Source organism: Dermacentor variabilis, chromosome 1 (genome assembly GCF_050947875.1).
Source record: "Dermacentor variabilis isolate Ectoservices chromosome 1, ASM5094787v1, whole genome shotgun sequence".
Lineage (NCBI taxonomy): Eukaryota > Metazoa > Arthropoda > Arachnida > Ixodida > Ixodidae > Dermacentor > Dermacentor variabilis.
Window position 1 is genome coordinate 187088021 of NC_134568.1, and position 21123 is coordinate 187109143.

The 21123-nt window shown below is 43.6% G+C and overlaps 1 protein-coding gene across 4 annotated transcripts in view; it reads left to right on the forward strand.

Moving 5' to 3' along the window:
* The window catches only part of RabGGTa (Rab geranylgeranyltransferase subunit alpha), a 65123-nt gene extending 46472 nt beyond the window's left edge, over positions 1–18651 (forward strand). For all 4 annotated transcript variants that reach the window (XM_075701347.1, XM_075701339.1, XM_075701365.1 and 1 more), the window contains 3 exons: positions 3241–3369; positions 4467–4739; positions 18169–18651. In XM_075701347.1, coding sequence (XP_075557462.1) covers positions 3241–3369; positions 4467–4739; positions 18169–18329 — 563 coding nt within the window. In that variant the 3' untranslated portion in view covers positions 18330–18651. The remainder of the gene's footprint in view (positions 1–3240; positions 3370–4466; positions 4740–18168) is intronic.
* Positions 18652–21123: the final 2472 nt, after the last annotated feature.

A 21123-nucleotide genomic window follows, 5' to 3' on the forward strand; every position in this document is an offset into this window, starting at 1 on the left:
GTACTGAATGCTGGTGCCTAAAAATCGTGTTTTCCGGGAACATATGAATTGATAAAAATGTGTGTAACTGTATTGGGTAATTTTTTGTGTTGTCAATTGCAAACATTAGCGCTGGGAAAACTGGACGTAACGGGAATGTATCAACGAGGTTCTGCTGCACAGCATCTGTAATGCAGCCACTCGCACTGCACTGGTACTAGCAGTTTGTGTGCAGGGAATCTTAAACATGATGACTATAAATTGAAGAACTACCTTTCTTGTGTTTATGCTAGCAGTTTTGAACTGCTTTAAATCTTGGCCAATTTCCAGAAAATTTTTGCATTTAATCGCCGTGGCAGCAACTAGACATAATACTGTAGCACTTTTCAATGAAGCACACGAAACAAACTGGTTTATTGTGGGCGAACTTGTGCCCAGAAACTCAATACTAAGCATTCACACAATTTAGAAGGAGAGTTAATGGGAGTCAACTGCGTCTCCACACCGAACACACTTTTCACGCTCCCCGAAGGCCAGAAGGAACGCCCTGACTTCTCATTGGACGGGAGACTCGGGCGCTGCCGTGTGCGCGTGCACGGGAGACACGCGCTGTATCGCCATGCGCGAGGCGTTGCTGGCACTCTTCTAATGGCGATGCTATGAGTAATGCCTAGGGACTTTAGCGATGAGGCGCTTGGAATGGTACTTCACGAGAGTGCTCGTAACTGGCATGTGCAGAGGTCTCTGTGGCAATACTACAAAGAAAGTTTGTTACCTTGTAACTTGGTAGGTACACAAATATAGCAGCATGTTTTTGTATAGTGTGATAGAGCACATATTCAATTCTTACTTCTGCAATTTATAAAAAGAAAAGTTGGGCATTTGAAAAATCTTTGTAGTAATACTTACTGACCAGCTTACATTTGAAATAAACTTTAAAAATGTTCGGCACTGGTATGAAAGTAGGCATAGAACCCTATAAGAGCGTCACCCGAGTTGTCTCATTTAGGTGTTTGTGTACGCACCCCTTGCTGTGACAGAGTAAAGCCATGCAATTAATTTTCCTCACTCTTTGCCTTTCTCAAGATAATTCACAATTGCGAGACCCCCATGTACTGATCACAGTATCTGTACAGAAGTTGATTAAAGTAAAATTTCATGGCAGCTTTTATTTGTGTGCGACAGATGTCATGGAAAGCTTATCAGTTGGTGTTGCTCAAATAGCACGCATCTAGATTCCAATGATGCACAAGAAATCCATGCAGTTTCTAAGTGATAACAAAATTCATGAACTTATACTCTAATTAAAGTATTTTATTAGTATTGTCATTATTTTTGTTTATATATTAGAATCGATAAAATTGGCGAAGTGTTCAGTGATGTATTGCCAATAAATACTACTTGAATTTAAATTCTGCTAGCTCGTTACTTCGACAGAAATTGGATTTGATTCACCTTAGAAAAAACTCTTAGGACGCTTAAGCTTAGCCTTTAATAGTGGTACTAGAATCGATAAAATTGGCGAAGTGTTCAGTGATGTATTGCCAATAAATACTACTGGAATTTAAATTCTGCTAGCTCGTTACTTCGACAGAAATTGGATTTGATTCACCTTAGAAAAAACTCTTAGGACGCTTAAGCTTAGCCTTTAATAGTGGTACGCAATAGCATTAAAAGATTCCTGAATGCTTCTTATGCTTCCCTGCAACTGCAGCTTATGTAACCATAATGTTTACCAGGAGACACTGGCGGCGAACGCTATGCATGAAGGCAAGCTTTCTGGTAGAAACGCGGCCTCTTGCTTGGGCCGACCCCAGAGGTAATGAACAGCCATGCCAAAAACATTACATCATTTTCAGGTTTATTCTTTCACACTTTTAATATTTCAGTCTGAGATTTAACTCAAAAGGCGTGTGCTGTTGATATTTTGTTTCATAACATTTGTTTGTGGGCTGTCATTCTCAAAATTTCTAGGAATAACTTTCTCAAAAATATATGACAAGGTGTGAGCAACTTTAGTGATAAAAAAGCTGTGGCAATATAACCCATATATACTGCATGTCATAGCAAGGCATGGCATAGCAAGGCATGGCATAGCAAGGCATGACATAGCAAGGCATGGCATATACATACACCTAGAAGCGTACGGGAATTTTCGTTCATGGGGACGCCGGCACCAGATGCAGACACCAACACCGGGTTTTCTGCAACATGCGGCCCTTGATGCTATCACTTTAAAACCTTTGGTATGCAGTGGGCAGAAACACCTTACACAAAAAGGTTAAGGATCTGTAACTAACTTGTCTTAAGTTTCAGCATTCATGTCTTCAAAAATTGAAATGTAAATTAATGACGAGATCAGCATTGTTCTAAGTTTGCAAATATTTTTTTGTTAGAGATATTTTTGTTGTAAGATGAGAAATTGAAGTGATCATTGATATTTCACTTCTGGTTCAGTTGGCTAAGACATCAATCACTCTTTATTAACAAACATTGAAATTTCAGAAATCAATGCAATTTACGTAATATCGCTGTTGGTGGCTTTTGCAGCTTAATTTTTTGGTTGTTAGGTAGCCCTTTTTACAAAAGATGTGTACTCCCAGGTTTAATATTTGGACCATAATTTTTTTAGATGAATTAAACATTTAAGCTGGCCTGCATGTTGCATTTATCTGAACACAACTAACAGTATTTAAGTGTCATCATAAATTTAATTAGCAAAATGCAATGTGATGTTTAGCCAGGCAGTAACTGTTTTATCTGAACCATGAATGCACATACTTAAAACTTAATTTTAACAGTGGATATAAACAGACAAATTTGTTTTTTGAAGTAAATGGGCATCATCGTTGTAAATCTTTCTTAAGAATGTTGTTTTGTACTGTCAGACTGCCACTCTCCACTGTGGCTCTGACTTTCTGCTGCTGAGCATAAAGCTGCGAGTTCGGTTCCTGGTTGCAATGGCTGCTTTTCAATGGAGGCATCATGTGAAAAATCCTCATATAGTTAGATTTTATTTCTTGTTAAGGAACTCCAGTTGCCCAAAATTAATCCTAAGCGCTTTGGAGTTTTGGGCTGTCAAACTCAGCAATTTATTTTACTTTGCCACATTTCCTGCATAATGTCTGAGTGTACATATTTTTAAAAGTTTGCATAAGTGGTGTAGGCAGTACAACACTTAAAGTGTCATAAATAGCATTTTAGTGGACTGGTACTTGTAGACTGTTTTTTTTTATAATTGCTAATTTTGTTTCTTTTCAGGGCCTATCCTTACTTGTGTACTGCTTATGAGGGCGTTGGATGGATGCAAGTTTAGAATGGATATTAAAGATTTCCTGGTTAAGTTGACTGCTGTTGATCCTATGAGGCGAAATTATTACAATGACCTAAGTAAGTTTCTTGAATAAGTGAACAGTGTGGCAGGCATTTTCTTTATGTATATGACAGTCATGTTGAATGCACACCTTAAGTAATGCTGGGACTGCATCTTTCAAAGCATAGCACTTATGTTGTTTATCCTTTACTTTAGTGTAAAGGTCTTGTGGCATGCATATCTTTTTATAGCAGCCTGTTCACCTTCCAATATTGCTAAATTTCTTCGAGAGTCAATATCTTTCCTCTAAAGCTGCCTCTTAATAGCAGCATGCTTGTGGCTTTGCTTCGTGAAAATCTGTTGTCTCTGTGCTCAGCTCTAGAGATCAGGTAGCTGGAGGCTTCAAGCCATACTGGCATAAACTTCTATTGCACTTTTTAAATCTGGGCACATACTCTAAGGCAGAGAGAAATTCCAAGACAGTCTGTATTCCACAAATTGTACAGACGCATTTTACACCTTCAGTTACAGCCGTCTATTGCCCTCATTTTAACTGCCTCTGAGTACCTTGGAAAATGGTTGCTAGAGAATTGGCTTGCCACAGTTGCTCTGTGGCTATGGCATTCTGCTTCTGAGCATCAAGTTATGCGTTTGAATCCCAGCTGTGGCAGCCATATTTTGCTGGGGTGATGGAATGCAAAAATACTAATGTACGAAGTTTTGTTTGGGTACACATTAAAAACTCATGTTGTAAAAATGAATTTGGATCACCTCTCATAGTGTCTCATAACCACCTTGTGGCTTTGGTTCTAAAACCTCGGTTCTTCTTCTCTTTTTCTTTTCCTAGAGAATCTGATTGTGAAGAGTTTATGAAAAATGTCTAAGCCTCCTAGGAATACGGTTGTCACATGGTGCACATTCGATTATGATTGAGCCCGATCGGGATCAAGTTTTTCAGTTGCCATTGGCTCTTTAGTGCAAGCTGCAGAAAGGAGTCAATCTCGGTGGAGAAATTCGATCTGGATTGCGCTCAATCGCAATCAAAAGCTCACCATGGGACACCTGTATAAGAAGTTACAGAAAGTGCACTTTAATGTACTCATGATTATTGCTTTTTAACTATGCCTGTCAGAATAATGTGAAATGGTATTGCCATTGGCACCTACTTTTTCAGACTCAAAGTTTGCTGCTGAGAGTGTCATTGAACAGTTGGACGAAAATGACTTGACTGCAGACTTTTCTGGCCAGTGCCTGACTAGCATACGCCACACTAATCACCTGGCCCTTTTGCGTGAAGTAGACTTCAGTAGAAACCAGATCAAGTCAATACTGCCACTCGGATGCCTTTTGAGCATTCGCAACCTTATACTAGATGATAACTGCATAGAGACATGTGAGGGCCTTGGTTCACTACACACGCTGACCCTCCTCTCGCTTCGAAACAACAGTATCCTTTTTCGAGGTTGTTTGAATGGGCATGCCGTGATACGTTTAGCCGTACCTTTATTAGTCATCTGATTGGGCATATCACAACACGTCTGATCAAAGTTTTCTTGTGAAAAGTTGCTTGTTACTGCTGATAAGCTTACTTTTGAACATAATTCGTATGATTTGCTTTATGACTGCTGATGTTTTTGTTGCATTGAGTGACACACTTCAACTTGATAAACTTAATAGCACATTTTCACTCACTCATACTCTTAGTATACCTTGTGGATGGTGACTTCCTGCTTCTTGTCCATAGTGCAGAGCAAAAGAAGCATAAATAATTAATGCAATAAACTATTCCAGTTCGTTATTGCTACCGAGCAACTTGCTACCATATGGTGAGGGTCCATGACAATAACAAACTATAATAATGTTCCATGGAAAGCAAACTTTTCTGGTCTGGAGGTGTGTGCTTTGTAAGCATTTGCAAAAGGCACTCATGCCTAAAAGTAGGAATGTTCGCATGATGGCAAGTGCCATCTGCACACAATGTGCTTTATTACAGTGTGTGCCATCCTTGCTTTGAGTGATCGAGCATAGCATTGCAGAGAAAATAAACCAAAATACAGCAGCATCTGCTGAGTACTAGGTGTTACGCTCGTTCTCAGGCATTTTCTCTTGTGAGACTCCTCTGCCAGAACAGTCAGACAGCTGTGTTTAACCTGCTGTGACTAAGTAGTCTGGCAACTGTGTTATTCACGGGAGCCGAGCGATGACGACCGGTTCCGCTGTTGTGATGCCGTGAATGTAATCGTCTTAATGCTTGCTTTTGATAAAGGCTACTCTCTCACATATGGTACAGTCGACCTCAAGAACCAGGAAGTAGCCTTCACAAACGGTTAGCCACAAGCCTTATTTTGCCTCGGCCCAAGCCAAACCAGCCTGTCATGCTGTTGCCATGTCGCTCATCAACTGGGATGAAGCCACCGCCACTGATCTCGCCGGTTTCACCGCCGAGCTCATCAGAGAGGTACTATCACGCCGCCATATCGACAGTACGGGCTCTAAAGACATTATTCAACGCGTTCTCATCGACAATGACACGAAACGCGCCCGCTCGTCACCAGCTTCCATGATGCCAGGACCGGGTGAGACTTCTCATGGCCTTGCCGATGCCCAGCCACCAGTACTAACGATGCCAGCATTCACGTCCGACCCTGTTTAAAACATGCAACTTTTGACTGTCTTTATGCAACAACAATTAGCCTTGACCTTATCACAAACGACTAACAAAACTCTAAATGTGACGACGCTACCCGACCTATCCATAACTCTGCCTACGTTTAGCGGTGACGAAGGCCTCACAGCTCATCGCTGTGTGCAATACCTTGAGCACACCCAACAGATCACATCTTCGGAGCCTGCAACGCTTCTGGCGATAGCACTGGGGAAGCTCCGCGGCCCTGCAGCAGACTGGAGAGTCACTACGGGCAGCCAGTTCACAACGTGGCCAGAGTGGAAGAAAGCCTTCCTCGATCAGTTTGGTGAGCAACTATCACTCATTCTCGCTCATTCAGCGGTAGGAACGTGTAGCAGCTCGTACACAGGCAAGAGGCGAGACGTTGGTCGACTATGCACTCGCAAAACTGAAAATTATCCGCAGGTGCCCTATTGAGTATCTGATACAGGGAATCCACAACGACCAAGTGACTATGGCAATCACGGTACAGTGACCAAGGACCGTGGATGAGTTCATGAGCACTGTGACAGAGGTGAATCGTGTGACAGACCACAATCGCGTTGCCCGCACTTCGCGGAGCACCGAGTCTCTTCCAAGGACCCAACCACACACCACCCGAGTAGCAAAGGTGGACCGTTCTGTCACCAACCAGCATGGCAGCCAGCCACTGTTTCTCCAGCCTGTATCACCACCACACACACGCATTGCCAACCTGCCACCATCTGAACAGGAAGCCAGGTACGAGGCCATTTCATCCAAATATGGTGCTCCAGCATATTGAAAAGGTCAAGACTTAAAAGATGCTGTTTTTTACAAGTGCAGCAAGAAAGGTCACCTCGATGGCACACGTTGGCCATGTTGGAGATATCTTGCTGGGCTCCAAGCTCAGATGTGCCGTAGTAACAGCGCATGTGCAAGGCCTTCGAGAAGTCAGTGCCTTTCCAGACAGTGGATCGAATGTAACTATCCTTGCCACACACTTACCAACGAATCTCAAAGTGTAAACGTGGACCAAACCACAATTTGTTGTGGGAGGAAGCTCAGTGATGCCAGAGCAATGCACATGCCTGAAGATCAATATCGGCCCATTTTCTGCAATTGTTGAAGCTTCTGTACTTGGACATAATGCCCTTCCACTAATTCTAAGAGAGGACTGGTTCTACGCTGCTGCGCAAGAGGAACTCCACATCAAGCCCCCTCAGCTACCTGTTATTTGCCAGTCTTCTAAGAATGTCTCGGTGCAATGCAAAGTGGAACTGATGCCGTGAGTGGCAAATGCTGTGATCCTCAACATGTCAGCTTTAGCACGCTTCGACCTTCCGTGTTGTGGAGCAGAACCACTTCAAATGAAACACGAACCAGATGAGAATGAGCTATTGTGGAGCAAGCTCAACAATGCAACCGTAGCTGACGTGCAACAGGCACCTTTTACTGCCATCGTGCAAGCTAATTCCAGAGGAGAGCAACTATCTACAGATCCCACTAGCGAGCCTCTTGTTGGTATCCCTGTTGGCCCACAACTTACACCTGAAAAGCAGGAGGCTGTGAAATGTGTAGTGCAACAGCATGCCTCTCTCTTCACCGCTAGTCCTGATGACATTGGACTTTATGAAGGTATTGAGCATGAGATAAAGTTCCAACCAGATGCCAAACCATATGGGCGACAGCCTTATCATTACACCAGGAATGATTGACAGTTTCTGGAGACTCAGACGGCAACATTGCTAGCGAAGGACATAATATGACTATCATCTGGACCACGCGCATTCCCAGCCATTGTAGTGACTAAGAAGGACAAAAAAAGGCTTTGTGTGAACTACGTACCCCTTAATCGGCATGACTGTAAATGTCCTACAGCCACTGCCCCGCGCCGACACTTTTGGCGAGCTTGGCGGAGGCTGCCTGTTCGCAGTCCTGGACCTATGCTGTGCCTATTGGCAGATTACAGTGAAAGAAGATCAAGAAAAAACATTCATAACACATGAAGGCACCTTCAAATGGACACGGATGCCTTTTGGCCTTAAAAATGCCCCATCGACGTTTCAAAAAGCCATGCAGAAGATATTTTCAGACCTTGAGCCACGACAGTCTAAATCAGGGGTCTGTACATACCTTGCTGACATAATCATCTTCGCTGATGACTTTTTGAATTCATGGACATTCTTGGTGAAACACTAACTCTTTTGCAACAAGCTGGCTTCAAAGTCTCTTTGCAAAAGTGCAAGTTTGCTGTGTTCGTGAAATTCCTTGGATTTGTCATCTCTCAGCAAGGCAAGCAGCCTGATCTGTCGAAGGTGGAAGCGATCTTGCGTATGCCTATCCCACAGTCATTGAAGCACCTGTTATCTTGGCTCCAAACGGCAAACCTTTATGGACGTTTTATCCAGAACTTTTCGAAGATTGCAGCACTTCAAACTGCACTTTGGAAAACTGACTTTGAGTGGACCACCGAGTGCCAACACACCTTCGAGGCAATTCGAAAGGCCCTCACGTCGGCCCCAGTACTGACCCACTTTGATGTGGACGCACCTACCGCAGTCACCACCAATGCTTCAGCAAGAGCCCTGGGAGCTGTGCTTACTCAGAGGCAAAACGGAAAGGATGACGTCATAGAATATGCTAGCAGTTTGCTCACAGAAACCGAGCAAAACTGCACAGCAATGTTTGGGAGGCTTTGGCCCTGCATTGGTCAATTACGGAAAAGTTCAGACACAACCTACTGGGCCAACGCTTCCACCTGCTGACTGATAACTGATCAATGGCCTGTCTAACTATGAATTTCAAGCCTTCCCAATGCTTTACAAGGATTCTGCTTGACCTTTCAGAGTTTGACTTCTCTGTCAAGCACCGACCAGGATGACAAAACCAGGTAGCTGAAATGGTATCACGTTACTTGTGTGTTACAGTGTCACAACCACCACGCTTATCAAAATGCAAGCTGAAGATGAGACATGTAAGGCCATCCGCGCTCGAATGATGTCAGGAGAGGACACATGAGGCTTCGTCATCATTGATGACATCTTCTGCAAGTTTGCCAGTCCTGAGCGCTGCACGATTGTTGTCCCAGCAAAAATGCAACAGCAAGTACTTGAGCTCACCCACGATGCGAGTGGTCACATGGACATGACACGTACACTCAGTAAGCTGAAAGACCGCTATTGGTGGCCTAAAATGGCCATTACAGCAGCCGAGTGCGTTCGATCGTGTCAAATCTTTCAAGTACATAACTGACCCAGAACGAAGTCAGTCAGCCCCATGTGCATTATATCAACAAGCGAGATCCCTTTCAGTGCCATGGCATTGGATCACATCATAATGACGGCAGTTCAGGAAGAGAAATATATTCTGAACGCCATCGACTGCACGACCAGGCACATTGCGCTCGCCGCTGTGCCAACAACATCAACGAAAGATGTGCTGCAGCATTTTCTCTCAGTATTTTTTAGATTTGGAGCCCCAGATAACTGCTTATGTGATCATGCTAAGTCATTTGAATCCAGTCAGTTCAAAAACTTTATGCATATACATGGTGTCAATCTGCATTTCTTGGTTGCTTATCATGCAGCCAGGGCTATGGTGTTGGGCTGCTGAGCACGAGGTCGCGGGATCGCATCCCGGCCACGGCGGCCGCATTTCGATGGGGGCGAAATGCGAAAACACCCGTGTGCTTAGATTTAGGTGCACGTTAAAGAACCCCAGGTGGTCAAAATTTCCGGAGTCCTCCGCTACGGCGTGCCTCATAATCAGAAAGTGGTTTTGGCACGTAAAACCCCAAATATTATTATTATTATCATGCAGCCAGCAATGGACTCATCGAACGAGCCAATGGCACACTATTGACAGTGCTTACGAAGATGTGTAACGGTTACCAGTCACTATGGGCGACTGAACTGCAAGAGGACACCTTTGCTGTCAACATCACAGCCCATCACAGCAGTACTGGGTTTTCCCCTTTTGAGCTACTTTTTGGATTCCTTCCCAAGCTCCCTCACCAAAAAGTTCACCCACCTCAAGCTTCTGACTCCTCCGGTAGGCTTTTAGCTCCCAGATCTACGTAGCGAAGCTATAAGCAGTTCAGAACAGGCACAAGCAGACAGGAAGAGCATCTATGATAGAACTCACCACAATGTGTCATTCAGCTTCGGCGATTTTGTGTGGATTCGAAGACAGGAGCCGGTACTTCATGCTAGTGAGAAACTCGCGCCGAAGTTCGAAAGCCTATATCAAGTTATTCGGCAGAAGACACCACTGACATACGAGATCTCCCGCTTCACTAACTCAACAACGTCTATACCAGAAACCAGAGTCACTCACGTAAGCCAAATGAAAAAGTACAATCCTCCATATTTCGATCCTATCCTTGCTGCATCTGCACGGGAAGACCAAGCACAGACACTAGAAGTTTTCAAGACTGCAGGTGCAACCACTCCTCTCCAAACGGCGGAGCCTGACTCTGAAGATAGCCAACAGGACCAAAGACCCCGGCATCACCGTGTCACTCCCCGACACCTTCTGTACTGTAACTTATCTGATGAGTAGTGTCTTTCTTCCAAGAGGGCTTGGACTTGTGGTGGGGTGGGATGTGAGACTGCTCTGCCAGAACAGTCAGACAGCTGTGTTTAACCTGCTGTGACTAAGTAGTCTGGCAACTGTGTGATTCGCGGGAGCCGAGCGACGACGGCCGGTTCCGCTGTTGTGATGCCGTGAATGTAATCGTCTTAATCCTTCCTGTTGATAAAGGCTACTCTCTCACACTCTAAAATCATACAGCTTCATTCATTCATTCTGAAGCACAGTGCTGGTGGAAAACTCTAGGTGGGTGTGCAGCCCACTGTGCAGTTTGGCATATCAGCATTACATATTTTTATTGTCCCTGTTGCATTTGCTCAGTGCAGGACAAATGCCATGAAAGTGTACATAGTGAACTGGCTTTACTTAAAGATCTCACTGCTGCCTTACCTTTTTAAAAAATATGGTTTTATGTATATGTAACTGTATGGCACACATGATGGTAGACAGACTTTTTATTGTTAAATGTAATGATAAACTAAGATATTGGTATTGGGGCATGTACTGTGCTACGAGGTTTATTGACGATTAGCGAGTCCAGCGCAGAGAGCTGCCGAGCAGTCCCGGCCAAACGACAGCGTGAGCCAAAGCAGCAACACCGACCGTTTGGTCTTTATCTTCCTCACTTCAGGAGCCATGCGGCCGCAGTAACGTTTGGGCGATCTTTGTCATTACAGCTGGAATTAACTGCTGCTTCCCATATCTTGACCAGGATATAATTGCTAATTAGCCAGAATGCATAGAGGTAGTGGGCATGTGACATGCAAGGGAATGTTCCAAAAGCTGGTTTAAGTGGCACTGTCGTAGTGTCATCAGACATAGGAGACACAGCATGTGCGAATAGTGAAATAGATTTCATGTATTTAGATATGGTGGTAACTACAGGTTTTCCCGCTCAAATTAATCCAAGCGCCAGCTATTTTAGTCCCAAGAACCAGTCAAGTTAATCCAGGTGCCACTCATTTAATCCCAGTGGCAAATAATTTAACCTCCATGCCAAATATTTTAATTATAACGTTAGTGAATTTAATCTAAAGATGCATTTGCTGAGGTGTTCTAGGAAGTTCGAAATAACGACGAAAGGTTATAATTTTGTGCCGACCAAACATAACTGAAGAGTCTTCTTGAAGAGCTTTGTCGTGTGACAACAAAAATGCCTTTCCAGCGTCTTACACCATCGAAATAATGCACTGTTATGGACATTATATTATTCTCATGAACAGGTCTTGCAAAATTCAGCTATTTGGTGGCTTTGCTGGTGTGCATTGAAATAAAGGAGCATCCAGTAACAAACCGTTGATTTCTAAAGCTGGTAAAAACAGACTGCAGAGAGTGTCACGTGACATCTGATCATTTCTATTCCACAAGTACCGTTGACGTGCATGCCAAATGAACGAGCTTCGAAAAATCTCTGCTATTATAACCACATGGCCCATCTCTGGTCACTTGGAAGAGGGTGTCACAGGATCTCGCGTAACATTTGTCAGCCTATTGCTTATCTACAATCATATTGACAAGGATATCAAAAGATCGGGCTTCAATCAAGCTCTGCAATGGTACTCACGTCGTGTACATAAGACCACGTGAAAGAGTCATGTGAAATCACATAACTTTAGCCAGCCCATGGTTAATGCTTAACCATGCGGACATGAATATCAAATGAATGGGAAGCTCTAAAGCTATGCGATCGTACCCAGGTAGCAAACATCAAATGATGTGGGAAAGGGTGTCACGTGACCTCACATATCTTTCACTAGCCCATGCGTTATTCCCAACAATCCTTATGGGGATATCAAACCAATGGGCTTACAAGAAGTTCTGCATTGGTACGCACGTAGGGCCCATCAGACCACGTGGTAAAGGGTGTCACGTGACATTGCGTAACTTTCGCCAGGCTCATGGGTCATTCCCAACCATACAGACGTGGATATGAAACGAATGGTCTTCGAAAAAGCTCTGTGATGGCAACCACACACGACTTGTCAGACCAGGTGGTAAAGGGTGTCACGTGACCTATAGTAACTTTCGAAATCCCACACATGATTCACGAACACACTGACATGGGTATCAAACGAACGAGAATTGCAAAAGCTCTGTGACAGTACGCACATAGTGAATGTCAAATCAGATAGAAAAGGGTGCCACATGACCTTACATGTCTTTCACTAGGCTTATGGGTCATTCCCAACCATACTGACATGGACATTGAACTGTAGTGGTGCGACTATTGCCTCCAGAGCAGACGAAGAAGTTGGGCTCACGTGCAAATAGCGCGAGAATAGACCACGCATGTTCAAACTGGGCGGCCATAGTGTTGGCCGCTTCTGAGATCTCACTGCACCATGGCTGGCTGGCCTAAATAAATTGTGGCTACAGCGGCTACCTCTTCGCGCTGCCTCCCATAAATTGGTGACCTGGACGACCGAACCCAGCCGTCCCACAAATTGCTGACCTGAACGACCAAGCCCAGCCATGCCAGCGTCAACCCACAAATTGGTGGCCCAGACGACTGAGCCCAGCCACGCCAGCATCGACCCACAAATTGGTGACCCGGGTGACCGAGCCCACTCAGCCTTCCCACAAATTGGTGACACCAGACAACGAGCCCAGCCAAGCCAGCATCAACCCACAAATTGGTGACACCGAATGACTGAGCCCAGCCATGCCAGCGTCAGCGCACCGACTCTACCAAGGCGAGTGACATAGCCTCATGCAGTCTGGCAGACGTTTCATGGTGGTAGGGTGTCCGGGAATTCTACATCGACATGCATCAAAGCCTTCTCCCGAGCTCAAAGCCAGCTGCACAACGACTCTTTTGAAATTCACTGGGCCAATCATAAGCTCTTTCAGCTATTCTACAGCCTACTGCTCTCCTTCCTTGGACGTTCCCATAAGCTGTCCGCTTTCCGTTTGGGGGCACCTCACTCATCACCGATACAGAGGCTCTCCCACCAGCTCTACTAGGCACAAATTCACTCTTGTAGGCATGGCAACGTCACAAGCACAACCTTCGCGATGCATTCAGCGACTACCACAACCCTGATGCTATCGGCATTCGAGATTTCACCGCAAGCAGCAGCAGGCGAGCCTTCCGATGTTCTGTACTCACACCTTCCGCGGATGCATGGCCTATTGAAGTTTTGCAGAAGCAGCTCTGCCATCTGGTTTCTTCAGCTCAAGGATCACTTCTGCGTCAGCAACATGAGTGACCAAGGCTTGTGCTATCTTCACGCAAGTGGTGAGCTGCCAGACGGTCTTCTTTCGAAGCTCCAACTTCTACCAGGCCCGCGCATCTATGAGAACCTGCAAAATGTCCTGATTTCACACTACAGCATCGCTGTGGCTGTGCCTCACTTATAACTTATGCTTCTGGTGCTGCCTGGTACATCTCCTAGATTGCATGAACCCGATGCTACCAATGACAACACCATTTGCACAGTTTACCCGGACTTTACCATTGGGCTTTATTTCAGTTGTGCTTCGCACTAGGAGGGGGGCCCTGTAGGGGTGTGACTATTGCCTCCGAAGCAGGTGAAGAAGAAGATGGGCCCACATGCAGGTTGCGCGAGAATAGAACGCGCTAGTGTGCTCGATCTAGGGGGCAGCGGTATCGGCTGCTCCTGAGATCCCGCTGTAGCATGGCTGGCCAATCTAAATAAACCGGGGCTACAGTGGCTACCTCTTCCAACGGCACCTGTTCATATGAGATCCACGTCAATACAGTTGGGAAGCAGCCATGGGCCTGCAAAAGTTACGTGAAGTCACGTGATACCCTTCGCCATGCAGTCTGACGTTCGCTATGTGGGCAATGCCACATAGCTTCTTCAATTGCTGTTCGTTTGATATTCATGTCGGCACGGTTGGATTTCTTGATATTGTGGAAAGCCTTGACCATCAAGTTCAAAGGCTAACAGCAGCGGGGTTTCCTGCGCAAGTGCTTAAGGCGGTAGCTGAGAGCCTATGTGTAAAGCTTAAGAGACAAAACAAGGGTGACCAAAAATCCGTCAAAAACAAAGAAAAAAAAGTTCATGTGATGCCTTTGTTTTTGAAAGTGTTTTTGAAAATGTGACGATTCTTGACAGAGGTAGGATGAAAACCAAAAGAGAAATACTTGAGGCGTTTTATATCAGTGTACATCTCTCTGAGTGATAAAGAGATAGCATTTCTAAAAGGTTGAGCTTTAAAGACAAGGAAGTAGAAATAGAAATAAATAGGGCACAAAGGTGTGTTCATCAATTTAAAGAATTTTGTACCTTGCTAAGAAGATTGTGCATGCAATGGCAGTTGATGTGCGAGAGTTGATTCGTTTCTTCAAATATATGCGACTTGCTATTCCAGCGTTCTGGTGTCTCTTCTTTCCGTCGTGCTTGTGTCTCAATTTTTTCGCTCGTTTTCTCAAGTTTCTTATCTGGTTTGATGTTCGCTATGTGTGTACCATCGCATAGCTTTTGCGATTTCCGTTCGTTTGACATGTCAGTGTGTTGTGAGTCACATGTGGGCTTCCGAAAATTATGCGACAAGGTCATGTGACATTCTTTACCATGTGGTCTGACGTGCTGTGCTTGGGTACTATCACAGAGCTCCCTCAAAGCCCAATCGTTTGATATCCATGTCAATATGGTTGGGAATCTGGAATAGGCTGGTGAATGTAACGTCTGAGATGGGATATGGCTATAATCGCGGAGATTGTTGAAAGCTTGTTAATTTGATATTCATGTCAACAGAGCTTGTAGAAAAAAAAATGATCAGATGTCACGTGATGCTCTTTTCAGCCTGTTTTTATCAGCTTTAGAAATCAACGGTTTGTTGCTGGATGCCCCTTTGTTTCAATGCATGTCAGCAAAGTCATCAAATAGCTGCATTTTCCATGACCTGTTCATGGCAATAATATAATATCTATAACAGCGCATTATTTCGTTGTTGCATTGCACGAAAAAGGCATTTTTGTTGTCACATGACAACACTCTTCAAGAAGTCTCTACAGTTATCTTTGGTCAGCACAAAATTATAACATATTGTTATTTTCAACTTCCTAGAATACTTCCACAAATGCATCTTTACTTTGGATTAAATTCACTGGTGTTACGATTAAAATATGTGGCACGTATAATAAATTATTTGGCACTGGAATTAAATGTGCGGCACCTGAATTAAATTGGCCGGCGCTTGGACTAAACTGACTGGCGCTTGGATTAATTTGAGCAGGAAAACATGTAGCATTGGCAAGTAACGATTATTGAACTACAGTAAGGAGTGCATGTCCCAATAATTATGTTAGATGCATAAAATCGTTAGATGCATATATCAAGCAAAAGCTAGATGCATATATATCATAATACTATATCGCGAAATGAAAACATGTATAGAGCTGCACTCAGATTTTACATTAGGGAGTATCGTAATCATGGTGATTTTTTTCTCCCAATCACAACCACTTTATAATGTAGCTGTTGCAAGCGCACTATTTATGATTTAGCCTGAAGGCCAACCACATAGAAATTTTGTGTTGCATAAAAAATTATTGTTCCTAATTATTTAGATATACAGAGAAAGCTCAGTGCACTTGAAGTGCAGATAGATACTTCACTGAAAGCTAGCAGTGATTAATGTTTGTGATACCGAAACTGAGACTTTGATCCATGGCACATGAACTTATAGCTTTCAATGTAATGTGTGAGATGGTGCACATTTGCTCAAGGGAGGCTTTGTAAAAATATGCTATTTGAATACGGACCACAAAGGGCAATGTCAATGCTTTTCATTCATATTTATAGCTCTATGATACCTGTAAAGTTTTTCCTGGTGACACCAGCAGCACTTGCTCCCATATAGCGCAAATGTAAAGTTTGCAGCGGTGTAGTACTCACTGTCACAAACTGCTTTTCTTGTCATGCCTGGGAAGCCGTGCATTCTGGGATTTTTCATGCAGTTGAACCTCGTTATAATGAAGTTGCATTGGACATGAAAATACCATTATTATATCCGAGATTCATTATAAGCATACTAGCAGATATTGACAAAAAAAAAATTTAGGGATCAGGTCTATGCGAATAAATTGTAAGTAGGGTGCCTCCGATGCAAAGGGTCTGCTGCAGATTTTGATGACCTGTCGCCATCTTGCTATGCCAGTGCGAGCCACGGGAACAACAGTGAATTACATACACGCACTCTGCACCACCGCGAATATGCAACCATGCATTGGTGTTAGCACATGATATCGGAGCATTGGCTTGCTGAGAGCAGTCTAACCAAGCCAAGCCACTGGCCAAAACGTGTACATTGCCAACGGACTAGCCCATGCAGCCAGTGCATCTTATCTCATGCTCGATCTCTAATGAAGTCTACGAGTGCAAAAGTAAAAATGTGCGTGCTGGTGACAGACTTTAGAACACGAAAGGGATCGCACGTGGATCTGTACTCTGCTACTATGGCTGTCATTCTAGCCCGTATGTCTTATCTCACGCTTGATCACTGATAGGTCTACAAGGGCGAACACGACGACAGTCTCCTGTGACGACTTGTCACTAGCCGCACCTCTTAGGCCACTAGGCCTAACCAGTAACACTTCGTCAGGAGTCGGCAACCAAAGTTGCAGTTCCATACCAGTTGACATGGCAATAACTTTGTTTATTTCTGCCTTGTTTGCGGCATTTCTCACTTAGTTCAAGTCTGAAACACCATGCCGTGTTAAAAATTTCAGTTATTGCTGTTTACATTCGTGCTAGGTGTAGGGGTTGGTTCCACAAGAATTATTTAGGAAAAAAAAAAATCAGACTTCTGAAAAATCTGTCGGTAGCTGTATTTGACATTTTCACTACCAAAATGTATACATTTTGAGGCATGTACAAGTGAAAATTTGCTTCGCTATGACCGATATCATGTCGGATCTTGCGTTTTCGATTTCGTTATAGCAGCAGAATGCTCCATTAATACTGGTGTCACACGTACCCTTCTGATCTCAATCAGCACCGGTCCGGATCGAAATTCTTGACTGCGATTGGCTCTCTTGTGCATTTCGTGCAAAGGAGCCAATCACGACCGAGAAATTCGATCCGGATAGGGCTTGATCGCGATCAAAAGTGCACCGTGTGACACCCATATAAAATAAAGCATGACCAACTAAATGTTACATTTACTTCATTACATCCGATAATTCGTTATGTCTCTGTTAGCTATAGTGAAGTTTGACTGTATTAAGTTTAGACCACATTCAGCCAGGGTCTTTGCGTCACTTGTAGAATGCTATTTAGTCATTGCTAATTAAAAGATCATGCATCTGCCACCTTTACAGCTTTGCCGTGATTGCTTTTGTGATGCATATTATGCACTTTTAAAAGTTAAGCACAAGTGAAATTTCGTTGCTGTTAGCCTTTTAGTGCTTCCCACTCCCAAGCTAAATCTGTGTTGTTTCCAATGATGAAACTTGAAATTTATGTAATTGCTTAACATACTAAGTGTTTTTTTTTTTGCAAGAATTAAATGTCATCAAATAAGTTCAGCATAACTTTTTCTGCATTTTTTGGGTTTAGCCAAATATACTGAACCAAAATTATGAGTTCTACGGAATGCACAAAACATTGTTTATGCCACTGGAACAACATTTTTGTTTGTGACTTAGAAGCCTTAACAACTTCCCCAGGGATTTGCAACAAGGACTGCCTAATTGTTCTGGAGACCTGCCTATTGCTGACTGAGCTGAACCTGGAGGGAAACCCCATCTCCAAGTGCAAGGATTATGTTCAGAGTTTGCTTCCTCAGGTTACACTTCTGGATGGACTTTCTATGTCAGGCCGAGTCTAGTTCCACAGTGTTTAAATGGTTGTGCAGCCTGACTACCTACGGTGCAACTTTTGTATTCTATGGTATATCTCATTGTGTTTTGTGCTGTCATTTTCTATTAACCTGACAAAATATCTTGAGGGTGGCTCACTTAATAACCTTAAAAGAGGTGCTATTATTGTATGGACAGAATCTAAACATACTTTTTCAATCTTTTTCTGAAGTCTTTGTAAATGGTGGTGCTTATGCAATGTAAGTTATATACAAACAACTTATGCTGAGTTTTTTATTATTTTAGTTTGTTAGGTATAGTCCACAGCAAAACAATACAATTTGAATTTTTTGACAGAAAATTTTGCATTCAGGTGGTGCATGGTACCTGTTATTTGATGGCATCACAATTTTTCCAATTGCATGTGTGTGATGGCCTCACGAGTTGGCACAGTAATGTGTGGAGAATGGTGAAGTTGCATTTGTGAGATATAACATATTTACTCGCATAATGATCGCACTTTAGTGTAAAAAAAATTCACGCAAATTCAGGGGTGCGATCATTATGCGGGTTAAATTTTCCGTGAAAAACAAAAATTTCTCTTTTATCTCGTGTTTGCTGCGTGATTACAACAGGTCAACAAGCAGGCGGCTGCTGCTGTAGCAGTATGGTGTACTGGAATAGGGTAGTGTGTCGGCCGGCGGCGAAAACGTGCTTCTTATTGCGATGACAGCCGGGAGTGCTGTAGCACGGACGGATGGATGGGTGGATGTTATGAGCGTCCCCTTTGGAACGGGGCGGTGGGTTGCGCCACCAAGCTCTTGCTATTATACTGCCTAATGTCCTACCTAGGTTAAACAATAAAAATTTTAAAAATAAACACAATTCCGCACCCTAATTTTCTGATCCCCCATTGCTAACTGTGCTTTTGTGCGTTTCTGTTTTTTGTCGTTTCCCTACTTTTCGTCCACCAATCCTCCAATTGCCTCTTACTAACTAGTATTGTGGACATGTTTACTTTTCCACTGCTCCCGCTGAACCCAAGGGCTTCAAGGAGGCCAGTGGTACCTAAATCGACCGCTGGGTAGATGTCTTCACATTCTAATAAAAGATGCTCCATAGTTTCCCTAGCTTTACCGCAGCAAGCACATGCTTCTTGTTCCTTCTTATATCTCTCTTTATAGGCGCATGTTTTAAGGCATCCCAATCTCGCTTCGAAAAGAAATGAGCTCCCCTTTGAGTTATCATAAATTGTTTCTTTCCTGATTTCGTTTTTTCCTCTTAAGTAGTTACTCATGGCAGGTTTCCTTTCCATTGCCGCCACCCATGAGATTATTTCAGCCTCTCTGACTTTCCGCTTGACCGTCTTTGTTGCTGTGTTGCCCACCCTACAAGCCGCATACTTGCTGGTAAGCTTCCTAGTTCTTTTCCTCTACTGTGAAACAGTTTTTCCTGTACAGATACATCAACACTCTCCCAGCCCATTTACTTCCTTCCATATTGCTCAGTCGTTCTTCATAATCAATTTTACTGGAACCTTCCCTCACTTCAAAACTAGTCCAGCCCATATCACCCTGCACTGCTTCATTTGTAGTCTTCCCATGAGTGCCCAGTGCGAGGCATCTCACTGACCTTTGGTTCCCATCGAGTCCTGATTGTACCCCTGATTTCAAGCAAACAGTCGCATCCAAAAGTAAGTCCTGGAACCATTACACCTTTCCACGTACCCTGGAGCACCTCGTACCTATTGTATCCCCATAGAGCTCTGTGTTTCCATTATGGCTGCATTTCTCTTCCCCTTTACTGTTGTTTTTCCTGTGTTTCCAATATCTATTGCCTTCGTTTATCCATATACCAAGGTATTTATATTCTGTTACCCGAGGTATTTCCTGGCCCTCTTTGCCACTGTCCACTGTTTTCATTGACTACCATAACACCTGATTTTCTAACACTAAATTTCAAACCTAAATTCTCGCCTTCCTGTCCACAGATATTAGCCATACGTTGCAAATCACTTTGCTTGTTAGCTAGCAACGCAATGTCGTCCGCATAAAATAAACCTGAAAGCTGCTGCTCTGCTACTGTACCCACCTATTTGTCTGATAGATTAAACCCGATATTACTTCCTTCTAGCGCCCTCTCCATCCTCGCCATGTACATCATAAACAGCAGCGGGGATAAAAGGCCCCCCTGCCTCAGTCCCTTCTTGATATGAACTTTCTCCTCGCTTCTCATCCCTTACCATTCAATGCAAACAGTATTTTCTAGGTAAATCTCTCTCAAAAGCTGTAGACAATCGTTACCTAAGCCTTCCCCTTCCAGAATATCCCACAAAATGTTGCGGTCTACGTTGTCGTAGGCTCCTGTATTGTCTAAAAAGGCCACGTACAACGGTCATATTTCAATACACTGAGTAAGAACAAAACAAGTTATCATCCAAATGCCTGCCTATGCTGAAGCCATTCTGAAGCTCTCCCAAAATGCCATTATTGAACCCATGCTTGAAGCTTTAATTTGATTGCCTGCATTGCTAGCCTGTATATTACCGATGTAATGGTCAACGGTCTATACGAGTGAATTCTGTCTTTTTCCCCCTTACCTTCATAAATTAAATTCATCCTACTTTGTCGCCAACTGTCTGGTATTCGTCTATCTTTTAAAGTTTTTTCCACTGCTTGCACCAGAGCTTCCTTACTTTTTGGTCCTAGTTCATTTATCAGCCTAACGGGAACCTCGTCTAGCCCTGTGGCTGTGCGCTTAGAAATTTTCTCTTCCACTTTCTTCCAGTTGAAATTTGTCAGCACCAGCTCCTTTTCCACTTGG